The sequence below is a fragment of the Dysidea avara genome, chromosome 6, assembly GCF_963678975.1.
Source record: "Dysidea avara chromosome 6, odDysAvar1.4, whole genome shotgun sequence".
NCBI lineage: Eukaryota > Metazoa > Porifera > Demospongiae > Dictyoceratida > Dysideidae > Dysidea > Dysidea avara.
Window position 1 is genome coordinate 13327557 of NC_089277.1, and position 23129 is coordinate 13350685.

The 23129-nt window shown below is 37.6% G+C and overlaps 1 protein-coding gene across 1 annotated transcript in view; it reads left to right on the forward strand.

The window, feature by feature from the left end:
• The window catches only part of LOC136257428 (dynein axonemal heavy chain 5-like), a 59542-nt gene that overhangs the window by 30895 nt on the left and 5518 nt on the right, over positions 1-23129 (forward strand). The window contains exons 48-74 of the mRNA XM_066050629.1: positions 1135-1204; positions 1381-1495; positions 1552-1659; positions 1742-1848; positions 1941-2069; positions 10799-10873; positions 10931-11098; positions 13185-13337; positions 13485-13616; positions 13725-13888; positions 16176-16365; positions 16465-16572; positions 16772-16911; positions 16961-17089; positions 17148-17585; positions 17647-17845; positions 17944-18138; positions 18928-19748; positions 20076-20204; positions 20343-20457; positions 20549-20722; positions 20833-20997; positions 21195-21232; positions 21288-21459; positions 22116-22258; positions 22355-22543; positions 22967-23081. Coding sequence (XP_065906701.1) covers positions 1135-1204; positions 1381-1495; positions 1552-1659; positions 1742-1848; positions 1941-2069; positions 10799-10873; positions 10931-11098; positions 13185-13337; positions 13485-13616; positions 13725-13888; positions 16176-16365; positions 16465-16572; positions 16772-16911; positions 16961-17089; positions 17148-17585; positions 17647-17845; positions 17944-18138; positions 18928-19748; positions 20076-20204; positions 20343-20457; positions 20549-20722; positions 20833-20997; positions 21195-21232; positions 21288-21459; positions 22116-22258; positions 22355-22543; positions 22967-23081 — 4681 coding nt within the window. The remainder of the gene's footprint in view (positions 1-1134; positions 1205-1380; positions 1496-1551; positions 1660-1741; positions 1849-1940; positions 2070-10798; positions 10874-10930; positions 11099-13184; positions 13338-13484; positions 13617-13724; positions 13889-16175; positions 16366-16464; positions 16573-16771; positions 16912-16960; positions 17090-17147; positions 17586-17646; positions 17846-17943; positions 18139-18927; positions 19749-20075; positions 20205-20342; positions 20458-20548; positions 20723-20832; positions 20998-21194; positions 21233-21287; positions 21460-22115; positions 22259-22354; positions 22544-22966; positions 23082-23129) is intronic.

Below are 23129 nucleotides of genomic sequence, written 5' to 3' on the forward strand. Positions count from 1 at the left end.
AACCCTTCCAACAAGTTTCTATGAATTTAAAAAAAATTTTAGCCGACTGACTGTGATTCCTTCAGACAAGTACAGGGTATAACTCAACTATGGTTAAGGAAACAGGCTTAATTTCTTCACTGTTTGATGTTGCTTTGATGCCAACTGTAACAGCTATAATGCATGCGTTATGGACGTACTATACAATTGGCAGTAATGTGTCATGGCTTCAGTGTTTTAATTACCATACTGTGACTGTATTGACACCAGAGGCACTTCCTGTTCTTTGTTTGTATAGCTATAATTATTGCAGATTGTACATAGCTGAAACTGAAGCAGAATGGCTTTCTTTGCATTACAGTAATTGTGACTGGGCCTGCGAAAACAGGGCATGTGGGCACAAACTATACCACGTCACTCTACAGGTCATATCTCAGTGCTGGAACAGCATATTTGTATTTAGTTACTTGCATCATAAAGCCAATTAAATTCTTACTAGATGCTCAAAATTACATTGCCATAGTATACTGGTACAAAAAGGTACAAATGATGAAAGTTTTAAAAAGTAGGCAAAAATCATGTGCCCACATGCCCTATTTTCGCAGGCCCGGTCACAATTTGTATGGTCGGGGTATGCATTCTGTTGTAATTTCCATATTGATTGGATTGATTACAGAGGTGCTTCTTATGCTGTTCTTCATTTTTAAATGGGTAGAACATAAAATGAAACAGAATGGCCACTTAATGTTTCAGTAATTGTGTATGACATTCAGTTACTCAATTACTTTGTCTGGCACCATTATTTTTTTCTTTTTGATGTTGTGTGCGATGATTCACCAGTAATGAATGTAAAAAACATAAACAAGTGAGTGTAAGGGAAATCAGAAAGTTTACATTTTGAGTAGGGATCATAGAAATAAAAAGCAATGAAACAAGGGAGCTGTAGCTACAATGGTGGACATGTAATCCCTATGCTATTGACATGCTGAAGTAGGAATTAAATGTGTACTAGTATTGCTGCAGGTATAGATGACCTCCCTTGTTTCATTTTTTATGATCCCTACTCAAATATATTTCTAATTTTTCATTACGCTTGTGTACATACACACAGTGATTTAACATCCAGTGACATGTATGGCCATTTATATTGTACAGCATTCCAGATAGCGGTGGTCTGCATTTCCTGAACCCAATGGGCTATGTCTTTTTAGAAACACAAACCACTGTGAGTTAACCTAGTCTGTGTATAGAACTGTAATGTGTGTTTTGTGTACACTTATTGATCTGACCAATTGATACTTGCTTTTCTAGTACTCTACTTTTTTTTTCATTATTTCATACGTGTATGTTTGCAAGAACACTTCATAATGGTATTAATATCAGCTACACACATATACACAGGTGTGTGTTGAAAAATTGCTGGAGCTTGCTCACATGTCCATGAAGCATGTGTTGGTCACTGGCCCGAGATTCTGTGGCAAGTCATCGATCATCAATAATTTCTTAACAGGAAGAGGTATGACATCCTATAGAACTGTATACACTGTAACTGCTTCATGATGTACTGTATAGGTGTTAGACATTCAGCTAATGAGACCACTGCTAAACTGGTGCTAACCGGTAACACCCCAGTGAAGAATCTACATTCATTCATACAAGTCAACTTTCACCAAAAGCAAGGTATAGGATTTTCAGTATAGTTCCTACAATTTTAACTAGCTAGAGTTTTATTGCACAAAAATCATTTAATTAATTGTTGCAGGTCCCATATATGGACCACAAAAGGGCAAGATGATGAATTTGTTTGTAGACGATCTTCACTTACCCAGTTGTGAGAATAAAGAGACTGGAATTGGTAGTGTCTCTGAGGTGTGTACATGTGTGCATGTTGAAACTTCATAAAGCATTAGAATTTGGGTTATACACTAATTAAGTATGTATACCTATGTTTTCTATCACAGTTCTTTCGTCTACTGGTAGATGTACAAGGCCTGTACAATCTCAAGAAGGCCAATGAGTGGTGCAGCTTGGAAGATTTTGTGTTCTTTGCTACTGCCAACAGTGACCACCTTCCTTGTGACCGACTAATGGTAAGCGTATTCATTTGCTGCACCTTAAAACCTTACCATACAGTATAGTAGTACTGTGTAGTAGGAACCATGAACAGAAACCAGCCTCACAATACTTCATGGCACCATGAGCAGTATTGGTTTGGTAGAATCAAGCCCAAAAGTGCCTTCAGTGATACGCTGCCACTCAAATGCAACATCTCACAAGAGTGCAAGTGATTAAAAAACTTATTAATTAAAGAATGTGGCACCCATTTCGCCTGTGAGTATTTATCCCAGACAAAACGGGGTTAATGCAGAGGGGTAAGACATGACGTCAAAATAATTGCATGACATGTGCGTACTATATATAATTTTTAGCATAGCTAGGGTTTAGTTCTAGTAAACCGTGAAGTTTAGCACTGAATTTATTATCAGAAGTGGTAATTTACCCCTTTCCTGTTACACCTTATTTGCTATAAGTCATTGTTTAAGTCTGAGTCCTTGTAACTAGGTTAGGTAATCCTAAGGCTGCAGCACAAATTGCTGTCAGACCTTCAGTACTGGTCACTGTAAAGCGTTAATAATAATAGTGTAGAAATCGTTTCACGTGTTGAGCTTTATTGAGCTCCAGCGAATTTACGATGAACTTTGTAATAGAGCGTTATTTAGAATAAATTCTGATCTTGTTTTCAGGTACCTGTGTTATTGTTCACTGTATTCTTAGTCACTAGTAGTAAATGCAATTGACTTCGATGTCTACAATGATGCAAGTAGCTGGTACAGTTAGGTTTTCATCATGTGCAGAAATGGGTGCCACACCCTTTAATTAGCGAATTTTTAAATCACTTGCACTCTTGCAAGATGATGTTGCATTTGAGTGGTACATCGTACCTGAAATGCTTCTGACAGTATGCTGCAAAAAAATTTAAATTGTTGCAAAAATTTAAAACTGCTATAAAGTGGATTTTTACAAATGACTGGCTACAGCTATAAGCCAATCAAATAACTCTTGAGTGATCAGCCCAACAATAACAGATTTATTGTAATCTACACACTGCATTTTTTATTGTAATGTTCATGTTGTTGTTGTTGTTTTTTGTTGTTTTTTTGCTTGAAACAATCATATCAAACTTTACGCTAGTGCGGGCTCACCCTGATAACCAAAGTGAATCTCAATAGCAACACAAAAGGAAAGTGTGCTGGACACAGCTAAAAAAGGAATAATTGTATGTCCCTTATCTCACAAGCACGGCCAATTTTTCTGTGAGTGCATGGGTGCATGTAGAAAAACTGTCTGGTAACATTGCCAAAATTCTGGCAGAGCCAATCAAAGCAGTTCGTGAATAAAATGATGCAACCCCGTTTGGGATAGAACAATTGTTGCTAAGGACACACGACAAGTCTGCCACAAGAAACTGTCACAAAATTGCATTGTGCTTGCCAATGAATGTTGGTGAATGTTACCAGACCTTTTCCTCACACCCATGCAGTCTTGAAAGGTCTGGCTTTTGAGATTATATGTCTCTAGGGCCACTTGTGAAGCCCTTTCCAGGGAAGCATCTGATGACCTACGAAATATGGAACAATGTCCCCGGGTACACATTTTTGCTGACCTCAATAAGGAGAAAGGTGGGGTGCAGCAGAGCTATGTGCTGCTATAGGATAAGGTATTGCATTTAGAAAGGAACTAGCAAGCCGGTGATGGAATGTGATTGCTCCCTTTCCCATGTCCCCAGTTGTTGCAAAAACCAATGGAGTGAAAGATGTCAACTCCACCTCACGGATGTGGTCACTGTAGTAGCTTTGTACATTTGGGTGAAAAGCCCTATATATAAAAAAGGCATCACACTGCTGCCCCCAAAAACCTGCAAGCGTAAATGTTAGCTCTGGCATCAGTTATGTAGAAGTACAGTATCTCTCCCTCAGACATATATATTTTAAATATGCTTTCCAATACCATTTTATCTGGCTTCCCTCTTCCTGATACCACATAACTGCTAGTGAAAGGTTGGATTGGACGTATTCAATTATGGCCTGACAATTGTTGTAGTTGGCCAGTAATTATTGAGTGTCTGATTTGCACTATACTTAGTTACGAAGAGTTGTACGACTTCAAATTATGAAAATTATCTTATCAATAAAAGTCAACCAAAAATTAACCTACAACTGTAAGTGTATACATCGGTCACATCACAGCTATAATGTCAGCAGCTCCTAGGTTTGATTTTCATTTCTACAAAAGCTAGAGATTTCCATGGTCCATTATAGGTAATACCATGGTTGTTCTTGTACTGATGATTAGGAAAAATATGTGAACATCGATTGTACCACCAGCCACCAGCCCTGCCACCTGCATCTTTCACTGCACAATTCTTATCCCATTTATCGTTATCGTTATCCTTAGTTGTAAATTTCATCCCGTTAAGCTGATGTGAACTAAATGGATCTCTTATTGTTCCACCATATCCTGATATTGACAGTTTATACTTTTCTGCAGCTGACCATACTCTAAAGTTATTGTATGACAGATAACCTTTTGTTCCATCAGTGAGTGTAAAGTCAATACGCAGCTGCCATGTTCCTTGACTTGTAAGACAGTTTATGGCACGTAACCCAAACCAAAATTCTCCTCTCAGGTTACCGAATCCATCTTCGTAATCTTTCCAGTTTCTGTCAAAGTCAATGCTTCCATCTTTCCTCCTCTGAATAACAAGCCACCCACCACCTCCTGAAGAAACATCACAATATCCTTTAGCCTTCACATCACAACCCCTGCAAACATTTGTAATATCATACACACCAGATTTAAGTGACTTATATAAGAAGCCAACTGATGATGATTCATCATGGTTAACCTCACAACAACTTCCATTAAGAATTGGTATAGGTATAGATATTGGGCAGCCATCAGCCCAATATCATTCATTCTTTAATATCATATTGGGCAGCCATCAGCCCAATATCATTCCTAACAACATGACAACTATGATCATCATGGCGAGGAATAAAACAGCTTATTATCTTTATAAAATTTTATACCTGTGTATAGGATATGTGCAGGTATACATGCATACACAGTATATATGTACCATGCAGTGCATGAATCCATACATATATTATTTGCATGCATGCATGCACTCAAAACTTAATGCATAGCAACAGTAGGAAAATCAGACACATAACTATATCATCATTGTATGTCCACAGCTATTTTTAAATGATAAAATGTACACTTCATAATAGTTGGTTCTGTACATAAGTTGTGCAAAGGAATGCATCACTATCACCCATCGGAGGGCATCACTAATGATGGTGCAGTATTTCAGTTATTTAAGGACAAATCACCAATTGCTTTTCCAGTCATTACCAGGTATCCAGCTGGATAAACAGAAGCAATGTGATTAAAAAGCTTCCTACTGTGGAATTTAGTGGCAATAATCTTACAGCATTGAACCTGTAATCTTTGTACACACACTATACTCTACACAATATTAATTTGTAACCTGTTTAGTGAAAACTGGTTGTTTTCACATAAATATATGCATGCCACATAAAAATTTTATGCATGTTTTAATCACTTCAGTATATGTACTGAAACAGCTCAAATCAATAAAACCTCAGATTTGTCTGTTCATGGGGAGTAAGAAAATCTTTTTTTCGTGTTTGTGCAACACATATGACACTTGAATTATGGGCACTTACTTCTGATGCAGTACAATTAAGTTTACCATTGTCATTTTATTGTTGGAGTGGCACCCTTCTTTGTCCACATGGAGATACACAAAAAAACACTATGCCTTGATGGATTTTTCAGCTCATGGTGGACAGACTGAGCCAAACCCCGTCTTTGTAGCTTGTTTCAGTTGTGAGTTATGATCAATTAATAAACGCCTGTAATTTATTTACCATATTGTTACTGTATAAATCAAATTTATTCCTGTTCCAACTGTTTAACACTGTAACTCGAAGATTATTCATCACAAAAGACTGAAACATTGGCTGTCCACTCCTTTGTTACTATATATAGCAGAGAAACAATAAAATAGAATTCAAGGAATCTGTGAAAACGGCTGGTTTTTGCTCAGTCGGTCACATTTATATACTACTGTAACACACACATGTGGCAAATATTGTATTGTTTTGTGCCCAGTGTATTGTATGTTTGTGGCTCACAAAGGTGAGCAATGATATGTTTAACAATTTTGGTTTCAAAGTAGTACCAATCATCCCATTATTTGTCCATTAATGGTAATTTTGTGCTACTATTAATATAATAAAAACTCCCTACAATACCACTTGAATCATAGTGTTTATAGAGACCAGTTACGTATTTAGTTTCACTTTGGTTATTGTTGAAACTACTATTCCACCTGTGGGTGAGCTATGTTTACCACAATAAACATTCGATGTGTGGCATGTGATTTATAGCTTGCTTAAATTAATTATCAAGTACAGGAAATCAGACATGGGACCAAGTACATTTGAAAGTACTTAAGTAAAGTACAAGTACATGCTGGAAGTACTCAAGTAAAGTACAAGTACATTTTGCTGTAGCAAAATGTACACTTATTCAGTGTATTGTAGTATGTAAGTGTACCTAGTGGGGTTGGTACTTTCAGGTTTTTGTCAACTATTCACTCTCTTAAACACTTAAAATGCACTAACTTTATCAGCAGCAGCATTGTTTTTTATTTGCCAGAATTCTATGACATCATTAATTGTGGCTACATGATACATAGTAAGGTTAGGGAAGGCACTAGAAGAATTGTACAATGCACCTTCATGCAATTTTGTTATGTACCCACTGTGTACAAACTACGTACAATGTTTGCAGTACTTATAAGAACTTAGCAAAGTACTTGAGTATAAGTACAAGTACACTGGGGAAATCAAGGAAGTATTTAAGTAAAGTACAAGTACTTTCAGATCTGTACTTAAGTGTACTTAAGTATAAGTACTCATGTACTTGGCCCCATGTCTGCAGGAAATGTACAAATTTAAGGGATCAAGTATTGAGATCACCAATATTATAACCATAGATACAAATGGTAGACTACTGATCAAGTATTTATGTTTCCTAATTACTGCTTTTCTTGTTAAGATCACCGGGTTGTGTGTGTTGGTTGTTAAATTGTCCTGCTTACTTTGTAGTTCTTTCACTAAAGCACCCTAGTTAGACTGTTTCATTGCATAGCATGACCCTTTTCAAATTTGACCACTTAATCATGCTCATACTAATTGCGGGGGAGCCCCCAAAATTAACCAAATCTTGCACTTTTCCATAAAACCATGAAACATTCCACATATATAGTACTCCTCATGACATGTATGTTTTTTTGATGTAGTGCCATCAAAGATTTGACCTTTGCACCTTTTTTGCCCAGAAATTTGATCATTTGTGTCTGAGGCATTATAGTTAACTTGCGGTACTAAAGTAAAGGTTTTGTAGAACAAAATAACTTGGTTTTATTAAGTAATTTTTGTTCTAAAGTTACAGATGATCACTTTTATTAGCTGCAATTTTTTGAGTTCACCTGCCCTTGGGGTGTAAATTACCGTGGGGAGGTAAGTTATTTCAAAATTCATAAATGATCATAATTTGTATAGGTAATCACACACATTTGAGTGCAATTTTGGCTGTTACAAGTACAATTATTCGATAATTGCACGAAAATGCGTGTGATTGCCTACTAATCACATAGTGACCACCCTTCGTGGTTTGTAGTACACATCTATCCAGTTCTATGTGGCCATTAACTTCTACCAGGTGATTGTTTGTTGTTACACTTAAAAGGCTTCACATGTCAGCAATTCTGATTGGCTACTCAAAATGTCTACATATGTTGCACTTAAAAGGCTTCTATTGTCAGCTTTATTTGGTTGGTTATTCATTATATCACTTTCTTGAAAGGCTTCTGTTATTCTGCTATTTTATTGGCTACTTTACAGTGCAATTACAGAAACAAAGCCATGTGATTTTCACTCCTACTATTGAGACTAATGTATGGCAAACTAAATCACTATGTGATTATAATTGGAATGAAATCACCTATTAACTTCAAAGTTGTTTCGTTCAACAAATCTTTCCTTTGGTACCATGTTAATTAATTAATCCGGTCAAGTTTCTGTGCAAAAATGGCCATAAAAGTCACCACCAAAGGTCAAATCTGTAATGTCACTATATCAAACAGTACGGTAGTACTGTTTAAGTAGGGTTTGCATCAAGTGACGCGCGCCGTCAAAAATAACGCCTTTATAAACCAGCTTAGAACTTCTTACACGACGAAAATCACCTTTACGGAATATTATTAGTCCATCTAACATCAAATGCAGCGTTAAAACAAGAAAACGCTTAATGGCAGCCGGATATAGAATTTTTTTTAAATCGTCAAAACTCAAAATTTCGTCTCACTCACTCACTTACTGACCGCAGTTACAAGCCTAGAGCCCAAACGAAGCAGCACACGGTCACTATTTTACACCACAACAACAAACTCACCGGTGGGATGTGCCTTTTGGAGTTCCGACGAGTGTATGCCCTGTGCGCCTTGTCTTTTCTTTGATCTTCAATCAGGATGCTTGTCTTCTTCTTCATCCAACGAAACCATATCGAGGCGTTAATTTTCCATATCAACACTTTCTTGTATAATACAGTAGATGCCACAAAATTATTTAAGGCACTTAGACTACGCTACTGTATGGAGTTTGAGGTACTGGTACTCCACGATAGGTCACAAGATCACCCCCATTCTTTACTCTACGTATTATCAATTTATAGATCAAGACCATGATGACCGTCCCTTTTACACTAGCTGTATTTGTGACCACACACCTTCAAGTTGGTAGGCTGATTCTAGATGCACCTGTACTCTAGTCTAATAATCAATCGAAACCATGATGACCACACCCCTTTTGTATCTACACCCGGGCCTGGGCCCTGGTTAATTTGATTTGTGCCCTGGTAAATGCTTTTCACCATCAGTGTTGAATAACCACAAAACATTAGTGATAGTAAAGAATACGCAACGCTGATCCACCTCAAATCAAGCTTTTCTTTCCAGAGGAGAAACGGCAATCTTGAATTGAATGGTTTCGATTGTGGTATTTCCAATGTAAGGCACTTAATAGAAAGAAGATCACATGACTACCAACTGCAGCATCGTGACAAGGACTGAATGATTGTTTCATAGTGTGGTGAATAGCGCCTATTCAAGATTAAGTCAATTTCAAAATTCAGATGTGAACAGACATGAGCAAGTTTTGAGACATGCACCCTGTATGGCTGTGTGATGCCTTGGTAGACGATAGCTAGCTACTGACTAGTCCAAAGGTATGGAGTACTTGTTTAGTTAGTGTTTTCATTTATTCTATTTGTAGATTGACTACTTTAGTCCACAGTTGTCACGTGATCGTATAAGCGCCTGGTGCTTTAAATCCAAGTCTCAAGTATTATGCATTGCTGTATTGTATGTATAAAGAAGACGACAGTAGTCAACATTTGTGTCTAGTGATATTAGCTATTTTGCATGCAGTTAGTGTAGGTATAGCACATAGATAGTGATGCACAACACATTTTAGATGTTATATTGATGTCCAGATGAAGATGGGCATGTGTATGTGGCTGCCCACCCAGTGCCCAGGTGAAGTAAGAAGTCCAGATACACCACTGCTTTTGGTCAAGCACACATGACTCGAGATACTCTCATACAGTAGTCACCCTAATAGAACAGTCACATGTTTATTGCTAACTGTATGCTTTAACTAAAAAAACTAAACAAACTAACATATTAAAATTAGGGATCCAAGCAATAAAAAGTAGTGAAACAAAAGATGAACAATGGTTGCTATTACAGCATAGCTCAGTGGGAAATCCTTACTTTGGCCTACTTTGGCATTGAACACAAAATAATTGTTATACCATGCCAAAGTTATAATAGGCCAAAGTAGGGATTTCCCACTGAGCTATGTTGTAATAGCTACCATTGTTCACCTCTTGTTTCACTACTTTTTATCGTTTGAATCCCTACTTCATTTTTAAATTTATAATTTTTAATATACTAGTCTAACTACATCTCATGAAGAGTGGAAAGTTTCATAGTTTTATGAAAAAGTGTACAATTTTTGTGTTGTGCCGCTATACTACTAGTATAGTATGCCTACAAAACTGGTGAAGAATTATAAAGCAATAAACACCAATCCACTAGTCATGTCCAGTGGTTCAGTCCACTGCCTGTTATTCTAGTGCATATTTTAGTCATATGCAGTAGCCAACTGAAAATGTCCACTAGTAAGTTTAGGCACCTTATATGTAATGCCAGTAAAGACATGTCCCTCCCATGATCCAGATGAGCTTCCACTACCAATAGTGGTCTAGGATTACGGGTATGTACTGTATTAAGAATAGCATTATTTTATTTCTTACTGTATAGAGGAAAGCTTTGGCGGGGGTAATCTTGTTGGCGATTTGTTACAAATTTGCCACCAAACTTTAACCTGTCAATTACTCGTAGTGCCTGAGACAGCATTTTTATAGCTAAAGGTTGAGCTTGAATTCACCAAAGTTTATTTCACCAAATGCAATTTAATTTGCTATTCACCAAAGTCTAGCCCCGCCAAAGTTTCCCTCTATATGGTATACACACTTGTCTGTCACATGTCCATGCCAGTTTCACTTTAGTTGCACAGCAAACTATCTTGTTTGATTAATGTGAGGTATCATACCATGCTGTGGGTACATGTCATTAAGTGCTATTGTTACTTTTGCATAGAGCCACTTTACTGTAATAAGAGTACCCGACTGTTTGCCTGCTGCACTGGAGCACATCATTTCTACACAAGCTGAGGTTGGTACAGTATACACTCCATAATATACAATTACTATTACACTGTTGTTGTTGTAGGCTATCCTACTATCAGCTCCTGTGAAAATATCAAAAGAAATGATTAGTAGAGTAGTAGATGCTTCCAACCAACTCTTCTCTGCTGTTACCATTGTACTGAAAGATTCTGACCTGCCTGGAAGAAACCACTACATGTTCTCCATGGCTGATCTTGTATCACTGTTTCAGGTACACAATGCGCACGCATGCACACACTCACACATGCACACTTACACTTGCATGCACAAACACAGACATTGTGTGTACTATATGTTAACTGTTGTGTGTAAGGACAGTGATAATATCAGCTAGTACTTATGGTAAGCATCTTGAAATCACAGAAATATTTTTGCAATAAAAAATACCTTTATGGAGAGTCTTGCATATCTTCATATTTGAAGCCGAGGAATGTACTAATATTAGGTTTTTAAAATCATCTAAATGCAACATTAATCTACCTGCCCAGCTAGTCTCATCACAAATGAAAGTCTAGAGTTAAGTTGTGTCTAGTAATAGGGATTGAATGCAGTAGTTACACCTACAGTAGTTACACCTACAGCAATTGGCTTTTGTGACAGAAACCGTTAATTACCACATTTTTTTTCCAATTGTCTTGCCAGATGGCATTACTATAAAGGTGTTCAGGTATGTGTAATTAGCACTCATCGAATTTAGTGGTGTGCAATATATCAAAAAAAAAATCAATGTTGCAATGATTTCAGGGGCGGATCCAGCAGCTGGCAAGGGGAGGGGTACAAACAGGCTAAGTTGTAGGTGGGTAGGGTCCCTTAGTATTTTGAAGCAGCAAGTAATCGTCTCTTAGTAGTGTTTCAGTGTTTGTCTTTGCCATTTTGGCCTTTTGCAGATGGTTATGAAGTCTTAAAGCTGTTTAAAAGGCTATGAATGTCTTGGACATCAGCAACACGATAATTACTTTTAGAGGCACTTAGTGCGCACAAAGGTGCTGGGTGACAGTTTACCAGCTGGTTTGAGATGAGTTTGCAATATATGTCAGTAATATGTGCATAATTTTCATGAGTTAGTGATCTTGACCTGTTAAAAGATATAGTATGTCAGTCGAAATAAGCATGGCTCCTCCACAAAGGGGGGTGGTGGGTAGAAAGCATTTGCCCCAAATGCCCTATCCTGGATCCGCCATTGGATTTTTTTATAACATTATCATATTATTGCAATTTTGTATAGTCAATAGTTTGCTATAATTGTTGATATATCCATTTATATTTTGAGAAAACTACAACGTTGCGATGTGTGATTGTCAATCATGCTAGAAACGAAAGTTAGTTTGGTGCAATTTAGCCATTTTAAAGGTCCACTGAAATGGAAAATTCACTTGCCATTTTATTGAATAAATAGGTTGTTTGTATCATACAATGCACAAAAACACCTTTTTAATAATTCAATTATGTTGTTATACTGAGATATTAAGCCACAAAATCTAGTTACGTCACATTGTGACGTAAGATAAAGAACCGGAACTACTGTTATTACACACTTTACATGGGAAAGGTAGATAAACAGTGAACGTCTAATGTACAAGGGGCAATGCCAAGCCCACCTTTTCAACTTCATAGTGTTCCAAGATAACTGGAATGTTCTGCTGGAAAACAATGGTGGAGTTGTTGCCTGTAGCCCGGCCTGTGGTGCTTTGCACTATTGAAGCACGCTTCATTATACTTCTCTGAAGTAAGATTAGTTTGGTTTATTTACAAAGCTGGATTTGCAGTACTATGAAACAAACAATGGTATCACTGTTAAGTTTCTTCTCTGCCTGGCAGGGATAATTATCTTGTGCATGTCTTGCCAGTGGTTCCATCACAATAGTTTTTCCTGACAGTTCTCTACCTCCATCTGCTGTATTGGACCCCTAAACATATTCAAAAACATCCAAGAAATAAACTTAGACTTGCTTCGACCATTGTACCGACCTTGACTACAGAAATAGTACAACGGTTGTATACCACAATGTTGTCAAGTTGGTGCCCATTTGGATGTATAAGATAATATTGGACTTTTAAAAATTCCTTTTCACTATTTCATTATTCCAGTTGTTCATTCCACTGTTTCCATTCATGTACTAAATGGTTGTACAACATAGCTACGTACAGTATGTGGGGAAACTCTATTTTAGCTGTTAGTTGTGATATATTCAATAGGGCTTTACCCATGTATACCTTTTGTTTCACTACCGAACTTTAACTTTTTAAATTACAAGTTTGTTTTTCTACCAAGTGATTTTCTGTGCGTAATTCTCTAGGGGTTGTGCCATTGTGGGACAGAGTTCTGGAAGGACACAGTATCAGCTGGGTACATTTGGTGTAGTGAGGCGCGGAGAGTGTTTGAGAATGGACTGACAAGAATTAGAGATATTGAGTGGCTTCAGGACCAAATGCAAACCATCTCAAAAAAGGTGTGTATGAATTATACAATATGTAGTTATAGTGTGCAAATGTGTGTGTGTGTAGTGTAGTGTAGTGTAGTGTGATGTGTTAAAGAGTGTGGTTTTCTGTGCATACATAGTAATAGAATGTTTATAACATATTGTTTTATTTCACAGTGTTTTCCACCAGACACTGGTACTGGTAATGCTACAACATTCATTGCTCCACTAGCCATGAGTGCTATTCCACTGGAGGTAGAGCATGTGGATGAGCCAGCTGAGGGTGTTTCATTAAACCAGTTACCACAGGTAATATAATCAGTACATATATAGCTACATACAGTATGCATGCAGACACGCATGACACACACATACACACATGTACACATTTTTACCTTTTTTTTTTTTGCTTTTCAGGTTAAATTATATCCCATTAAAAAGTGGCAGGACTTGTTCAACTCAGTTGAGTGCTATTTATTACGTTACTGTGAAGAGTTTGAATTGGATGAGTGTCCCCTTGTGTTATCTGACTTTGTGTTACGCCAATTGATGAGGCTACACAGAGCTGTTAACTTTGCCAGGTATGGAAATACAGAGCTGTGTAGACGTCGTCATTTGATACTAGAAGCATTTCCTGTTCTTTAGTGCAGATTAGGTCCACAACATTGTACTATAGCGTATAAGCAGAACATATTTAACATTTATCACTGCTACCTGCCCTATGCACTGTACTTAGCTGCCATAGTTACACTCCTTCACTATGCCTAACTATAGTGACAGAGAGTTAAGCATTAAACTTTTTACTGATCTAATCTTTGAAGGATGGAAAGGTGCACTTTCAAATGATAAGCCATCCTTCGACCAATAACCTTGCAATCCTGAGTACACACGAGTGTTTGGTAGGTGTCTAATATCTGCCTGTTCAGATTGTATACTATACTGAAACAATGTCTGTTTTGCAGGCTATGTATTAGGCAAAGTACATACATTATTCTATGCTGCTTTATGCTGTATTTCAAGTTATAGTGTATATACATACAGTGAGAGAACAATATATTGCATATAAAAACTGATACCTGTCCTATGCACAGGAATTTATTACCTTAGTTACACTCTTTCACTATGCTTAGCTTTAGTGCCAAATTATTAAGCATAAAACTTTGTTCGGTAGTTACCAACCATAATATAATGTTTAGTATCAATGGCAGCTCTACTGTTAAGAACAATGTCTATTGTGGTGGCTATGGACACAGTTTCCCACATCATGTTTAGCCCATAAAATTATAATCTCATCTATAAGTGATACCTATATTATACACTCCTGCTTTATTTATATAATATATATATGTACGGTACATGTGCTCATATACATGGTTCTGTGTGTACAATTATTGTTAAGGTTAATACAAGCATTCTTAGGTGCATAGTCAGTCACATCCTTGCCATTCTTGGTGGCTGTGGGGCAACTGAGTTGACTTTCTTCATCGTCACAAATCTCTTCCAGCACCCCATTATTGGCTCACGGACTTGTTTAAAGTACAGCCCATATGCGATTGCATTCGTGAAGTGTAACACATAGGTGAGGTTTGGTAGAACGATGTAATCCATGTATTCTAGATACACTTGACTGTCAATAACAAATCTTCCCAAGATGTATACCACGGCAAAGACTATGTTGAGAAATAGGTAACTCCAAACAACAGCAAGTAACGTGATAACCGGCTTCATGTTTCGTCTGATCTTGCACTGCACTTTCTTTAATGCTTTAACCTTCTCAGACTCTGCATCAACTCCTATCTCCCTTACTAGTTGCTTGTGCACTTGATAAGTCTTGAAAGCAAACAGAATATTTAGAACTACCGTTACAATTGGTAATGTAGTTGTTGGGAGCAATAGAAGCAAGATGACTTCAAGGAAAGCATCTCCTATTGCTGTGCAAGCTCCATATTCTGATATCGCAATGTAACCATCTGCATCAGTGAATTTTCCATAAATAATGGGTAGGAGTGCTAACAGCCAAGTGCCAGTCACATCAACAGCTACAACCCGAGGTGTCATTATCTTCCTGTACTTGAAAGGGAAAGTCTTTATATACACTATTGCTATTAGCCTGTCGACTGCTATTGCCACCAATGACATGTTGCTGACAAGAAATAGAACCAATTGTAATTTTACAATGGTACAGTTAATGAAGGGCTCCATTCTAACTGATAACTGATAATCATAGTACCAGCAATTATACAGGCTGATAAGGTGTTTATCATATCAGACGCCAGCAGGTTGATAACAAAGGTATTATGAGGCTTATGTAAACTCCTTGTTGTTTTGATAGTGTAGACCACCCAGCCAGACAGCAGTAAGATGACTGTTGTAGTGACTATCTTGAATACTAAGAAAAGTAGGGAAGGTATTTTGGTAGGTTAGAGCCTTGATCATCTATCTTCTGGTTGGTTCCCAAGCCAGGATAATTCATTCCACTCATGTTTCTACTCTTTAGCAGGATCTTCACACACCAACAAAATCTTGAATTTTAAACAAACAAACTAACTTCTACCAGCGCACTCACATTAGATTGATATATCATCATTGTGTACTGTTATTTTATTACTAGTAGAGGAAGCCTTCTAGCAAGAGTTAATAATAAGAGAGGCTTCTAGTTATAGCACTGATGGTGTGATAGTTAGCACAACTTTATTGTCTACCAAAATGTGACACAAAAAATTTCACATATAGCTTAGCACATTTGTGATCTGAAACTCCACAACCACTCATACTTACATAAACTTGAATGCTTTGTTAGAGTACATTCCTTATAGCAAGCTTTCAGTACTGTAAACACATGATATTTTTTATGAATATTTCTTTTAGTGGTGGACATTGTTTATTGGTGGGATCACTGGGGTCAGAGTTGGTAGCACTTGCCAAGCTATCCCTCTATATTGCCCGGTTTAACTACCACAAGGTGGATTGTAGTAACATGAAAGTGTTTGATGAGAGCATGAGGGGACTGTACAGGCTTAGTGGACTAGAAGGACAGCCAGCTGCAACCGTGTTCACTGTAAGTGTGTGTGTGTGTGTGTGTGCGTGCCTGTGCCTCTATGTGTCCACTTTATATTCTGCTGTGCAGGGTATATATATTTTTTATTCTTTACCTTAGGCTGATGATTTAGAGAACGAGTTAATATTGGAGACATTGAATAGTATACTAGCTATTGGAGATGTGCCAACCTTGTTTAGCAATGATGAAGTGGATGGACTATTAGAAGTATGTACTATGCATGGGTGAGGGACTTCAGGTGGATTTGCTTGCACTGACTCCTAGTACTTGAGTAATGCACAGGTGTCCTGGTGTTTCTGGGTAGGCGACTAGGCAGGACCATGTATGTACATGGTAGCCAAGTATCTGTTTTGTATTTACTTGTGTGTTTAGTTAGTGTGCGTGTGTGTCTGTGCACCTTCTCCAGGCACTAGAGCCATCTATTAAGAGAGACTTCCCAAGCCAGGCAGTTAACCCAATGGACTACCTCACATCTCGTGTCAGAAGAAACCTCCATATCATAATATGTCTAAACTCGACTCATCCCTTGCTAAATAAAGATGCCAAGTATGTGATGTTTTAATAATGTCAATATGTTATGATGATCTTATTACAGTAAATACCCTGGGATATTCCATGGCTGTTGTGTGATTGATACAACCGAGTGGAGCTCAAATTGTCTGCGAGAAACTGCATCCCATTTCTTCAAAAATGATCCGCATCTTTCTCTACCTTCTGATCTTGTGTAAGTAGCAAACGTAGATGTGTAAGTGTACATATATTTAATTACTGTATATTTACAGTTCTACTGTTGGAAAGTGTTCAGCCAATATTCACTCTTATGTACTGAGAGAGGCACACTTGCTCCACAGAGCCGGGCTATACAGCACTCATGATGTTAACGTTCACCTTTGTGGCAAGCCCAAGAGTGCCACAGCAAGACCACTATCTGCTCTACAGCAACAACTACAAGCTGAACCACCACCTATCACCCTGACTTCTCCATCGCAACAGCAGATCAAAGATGGCCCTCTGTCCGTCAACCTTCCATTGAGCTCCCATGATTGTTTAATGGAGACCATTTACTTTCTCTATGGTCCTTCAGCAGCTGTCACTGCCAATATCAGTGACATTGGCTCTCCTTATGTCTGCCCTGAGACCTTCCACAGGTTCCTAATCTGTTTTTCCAGTCTGTTCAAGGAGAAGTTTACAAATGCAATGAAACTAAAGGATAACCTCAGGTACAGTGTAATTTATGCATGTATTATATTTTGTACTTTTCCTTGTTTCCTTCCACCATAGTAAGGCATTGTCAACACTGAGCAGGACCCAAAATGAAGCTGATGCAATAGAGGATACACTGAAGCAAGTTAAAATTCAACAGAAAGAAACCAGTGAAGAAATGTTGAAATTGTTTACATTGCTAACTGTTAAGACCAACCAGTTGGAGAGGATTAAAGCCAACCTTGGCCACCAATCTAGTGTGCTATCAGCTATGAGGGTAATGTGTAGTGTAGTGTAGTGTATTGTGTGTGCATTAATTGTGTTCTAGTGCTGGTACCTATCTGAATCCTACACTCCTTCCCTCCATCATTTCAGGTACTACAAGAAAAGGAGAGGAAGTTACTAGCTGAAGACACTGACGATGAACACTTACTGTCTCTAGTACAGGACAGTACTGGTAGGAGGAACTCTCGATTTGAACATGCTGTACTGAAGGCTCAGGAAGACGTAAGAAATGCTGAACAACAAGAAGCACAAGCCAAAGAAAACCTAGCCAATGCCAAAGAACTGGTCAGTTCATGTTGTAAGAAGTCCTCACAAGTAGCAAAGTAATGGTGTATTAAATTTTATATGCTGCAATTTAACTAAAATTGAAACTGAACAACTGACTGCTTTATTAGGGTGTTTGTAAACATTTATTTTGTTAGAGTAATTCTTTAACCGCAAAGAACTTTTAGGGAGTGTGTGTTCACACAATATGGGCGCACATACTGTATGCATGGCGACATTAAGTTGAGTAACTTAATTCTTATAGCCTAAAACTACACATTGATAAAAAGTCTGTTCGCTGAGAAGGTTATTTGTTATGAAGCAATAAGCAATAACAAGTTGCATCTCCGTATTTCAAAATTCTTGCCATGTGTTTAATTTCAATTGTGGGTTTTACTCAATATGGCCTGATAGAAAATTTAATGGCAAAGCGAATGGAAGTTGTTGTAAGGTGATAGGAGCAACCACCATCGAATTGTGGGTCAGTTTATAAAGGTATGGGTATGTAAAGGGCTTGCGTGTTTCCTTATTGAAAAGTCATTTACATGACTAGTTTTGGCCTTACTGTTTACCATTAGGGTAAAACCCTAGGTATTATTTTAATCCTTCTTACATCACAAATAGAGTGACATGAATTATGTAGCCATAGCACAAGCGCTTTGAAATTTACAGTGCTTCGTACAAGGCACGTGTTTTATTAGGTTTTCTGGACTATGTAGGCTTAAGGGTTAAAAGTAGAAAAAAGCATATTTGTAGACCCACTCTAATATGCTGTATAGTGATATAAAAGTCATGTATGTTTCCTAACAGGCTAGGCAGTCTGAGAACAAGATTGATCGTAATACGATAGACCAAATCAAGTCCCTGATCAACCCTCCAGCCCTAGTTGGGGTGATAATGGAAATGATTTTGACATTGTTACATCATAACAGCTCATTAGGGGGACCCCCCACAGAAGCCAGCTATGATACTTTGAGCACTACGTTGCTTCAGAAAAAGAAAAGTGCCAGCACTTTACAGAGTAGTAAACTTGAACGAGAACAATGGCAAGCAATACAACTAGCTATTGGAGACTCACAGAAATTTCTTGACCTACTGAATGCATTTAAGTGGGAAAATGGATTGGACTCCTACTCAATCAACTTAATAGAATCAATGTTAGTGACTTCACGTGTTGGTAGTGGTACAGTACAGGAGAGCCCCAGTAGCAGCAGCGGTGGTGGAGGTAGTACAGCACTCATTTCGGTCACTACTGCAAGATACGCTTCAGAAGCTGTTGCCATTATGTGTGCCTATACTGTAACTATTGCCGAGTATCACTACCTCATTGCCCCATGTCAGGAAGCTGCAGATAATGTATCACACTTTACTAATACCCTCAGGAAACTGCAGAGTTCTGCCAGGACAGAAAGTGGCATAGCAGATGAAGAATTCATTCCCATCCATCACAGGTTTTTATCCACCTCGGAGAAACTTGATATTCTTGCTGAACTAGAGGAAGATGATTTGAGGCTCGAAATTGATGGTATTGAAAATGAGTATGACAAGTTAGTGATTAAAAAGCATAAATTGGGAGTGGAGTGCACTAAACTGTCAGAGAAGCTGAAACTTGCAAAGCAATTGTTAGGCAGGTAATAGAAAAGTTTGTATACAACCTCTTGCTAAACAGTAATGTATTTAAGTGTTGTACTTTCTTAAGTATGTGTAACTATAGTACAATGGAATATCCGATTTCCTGTTATCCAAACTCTCATTTAATAACTCGCCTAAAAATGAGTGTTCCATTAGGGTTTTGTAAAATGTTTTAAGATGATTTTTGTACACAAATTTAGACTTTTCAGTTATCTGAGTACCAGGTGGTCCTAGGTATTAGATAACTGAGATTTATACTGTACTTATATCTCAAATTTTTGTCTACAATCTCTAGTAATGTATTTCAATTATTTACGTTCCTTTAGTCTGAATCTGAAGAGACAGACATGGGAGGTACAACTAGATCAGTTTGTCACTACAGAAGTCCTCACCAGTAACTGTATCCTGTCTGCAGCCTTCACTGTTTATTGTGCCCCACTGAAGTCACATAGCAGGTCAGTTGGTACTGTAAAGATTTTATTTTAAAAATAACTATGTCCAACCATACATATATATATATATATATTTCCTTGCAAAGCAACATGCAATTTCAAGAACTTTTGGAACTATATACAACTGTTATTTCACTATAGGATAACACTTGGTAAAGCAATATCTCAATTGTGTGTGGTGGATGGGCTACCTCAGCCCACACTAGTCCTGGATGAGCAGAAAGAGAACAGCTATGCCTCCTTCATGATGGGAGAGGTGAGTTAAAACACCAAATCAGATGTCCAAGGTGTAATGCATATCATCATAGTATCCAATCATAACATGTTGAATGTAATGTATCCTACAGCCTAGTGTATATCACCTCAATGTGGAGGGTCTACCTATTGACACTACATGTGAACAGAACATCACTGTCATCTGTCAGAAGCACACAAAATGTTGGTCACTGATTGTGGACCCACTGGACTTGGTACCATTTTGGTTTAAATTTAAGAAGAATGCTGAGATTGTTTCTGTCAAGGTGAAATGATAATGTATACATAAGTTTATACACACATGCATGTGCACATGCACACACAACATACGCGCAAACACATATGCACCTTTTAGCTTTCATACTCTATCCTGCAGGACTCTGTTCAGTTATCTAAAAAGCTGGAAACCTGTCTGTCTACAGGCCAGTGTCTGGTCATCACTGAGGTGTTCACTCAGTCAGTAATGAAGATTAATTCAATAATGGATACCATCAGAAATGCTCATCGGCTCTGTACTATCAAGAGTACCTGCAAGATAATGGTGTGTTTTTGTATATGTCTTACATAATGTTTGACCAGTGTATGTACTATTAGTGGTTTCAAACAGTAGTTTACTTTTAGTATTGTGAAAGCACATATCTTGAGTGCTAAAAAGCTATTGATGAAAATGGGTATCAAATTGTGCTAGCTTTTGTGTCATAACTATACAGCACATAGAACATTCACTTTGTGTTTCAGATTGATGATAAGGAGATTGCTTGTAAACCAGGTTTCAAGTAAGTTGCACAACAATGATCATAACAGGTACCACTAATCTCTTATCAATTACAGACTATTCCTAGTTACATCAGACAATGTCAACAATATACCAGATGTGTTAGTGTCTTTGGTAACTGTGGTGCTGTTCTATCCTGAGAAGAAAGGAATGAAGGATCTTGTTTTGAACATGTTCTTACAGAAGTTCAACCAAAAACACTACTCTGATAGGACGAAACTGAAAGAGGTTAAGTGACCGATATACGATAGATTGTCTGTAACATGTAGTTGCAATTGTTATTCTTTTATAGCTTGTGTTTCTAAAAGGAATAGGTGTATTTTGTAATATGTGTATGTTAGCCCTTGTTCTTAATAAAGAAATAGAGAGTATTTTGATAATAGTAGCAATCTGATATTTACCATTTTGTTATCAATCATTATTGCTATTTTGGTACTGACTGATAACCACTTACACCAATTGTCATCATCATGAATGCTATACTACCAAAACTTGGGGCAGATTGGAAATCGCATTGTGTTCATTATTCTAGCATAAAAGTTATTCTAGCATAAAAGGTGCAATTTCGTTAAACACTGAGTAACTGTAACTTATCACATTTGTCATGAAAAAAAAAAAATTCTAATACAAGTCAGTGTAGGATAGCGCATAGCTAACTTGGATGGTATTTACGGGTACTTTGTTATAAAATACTAGTGTGTAGGAAGCACAAGCAGTGTAATAGTAAGACAAAGCATAAAATTATATGGCAATTATCGGTATCTGTATTGGTGAAATTCTCAGCTGGGTATCAGTATCAGATTGGTACGTATTTTTATTTATTGGTGAAACACTAGTTGATAGGCATTTGTGTGAGTGTGTATGTGTATGTCGTTTCCTTGTAGACCATATATGACCAGTTGGTTAACTTGGATCAACTGGAGACTAACATGTTACAAGTATTGGCTGAGGAGGAGCATCTTGATGAACTTGGTGTGGCTAAAACACTTGGAAACTTGAGTAATGATTTTGATGAGGGAGTTGAGACGTATGTGTGTATGTCCATATGTGCCTTTGTGTTTGTGTGTGTGCGTGTGTGCATGCGTACGCGTGTGTATTTTGATTATATGATATTCTTATACAGATTGGTAAGGTCACGACAACAGCTGGAGTTAGCCAATGAGATCACACTTAGCAGTATCAAGAACCTCATCAAAAGATTGACCACTATACTAAGTGATGTCCTCATCATGGCTAATGTGTCTACACTGTATGCCCATGGCTTCCGCCAGACCACCTCATTACTATTGACTGTTATTGAGCAGATAGGAAGGTAAGAGTCTGGCTATAGTTAGTGTGTTACCAATAGGTAAAGTGTTACAAACTACTCTACTTTTTTTTTTCAAAATTTGTTACAATTTTCTGTGTTAAACTTTTAAGTACTCTATAAGTGATCTATATTTCCTGTGACATGTATGGTCTCATGTAGACAGGTGTGGTGAACCTCTCTATGCGATAATTAATATCATGTGTTGTATTTCCACATTTGATGCAATCACCGATAGGGAAACCTAGCAAAACATCTGTGGTTGTAAACAAAGTGTCAGTTTGCCTATGTGTAATACTATACTGTATACGTAACTGACATATAATTTTCAGCTTTGCGAGGTTTCATTTGTGATGTTTGTCTTGTTGCTTAGTTGGTTCAATGGTGCTAGAGAGGGAGAGCATGTGTTATATTACATACCATTCACAGGTCGTCACAAGGTGAAGATGTAGCTTCTAATCTGACAGTGTTAGCTCATCATCACTTTATCCATGGCTACTTTGAGGATCATAAACTTCTTTTCTCCTTGCTACTGGCCCTTGAGGTATAGTACACAGTATCCCTTAGATCTGTGTGATCTTAGTATTGTATG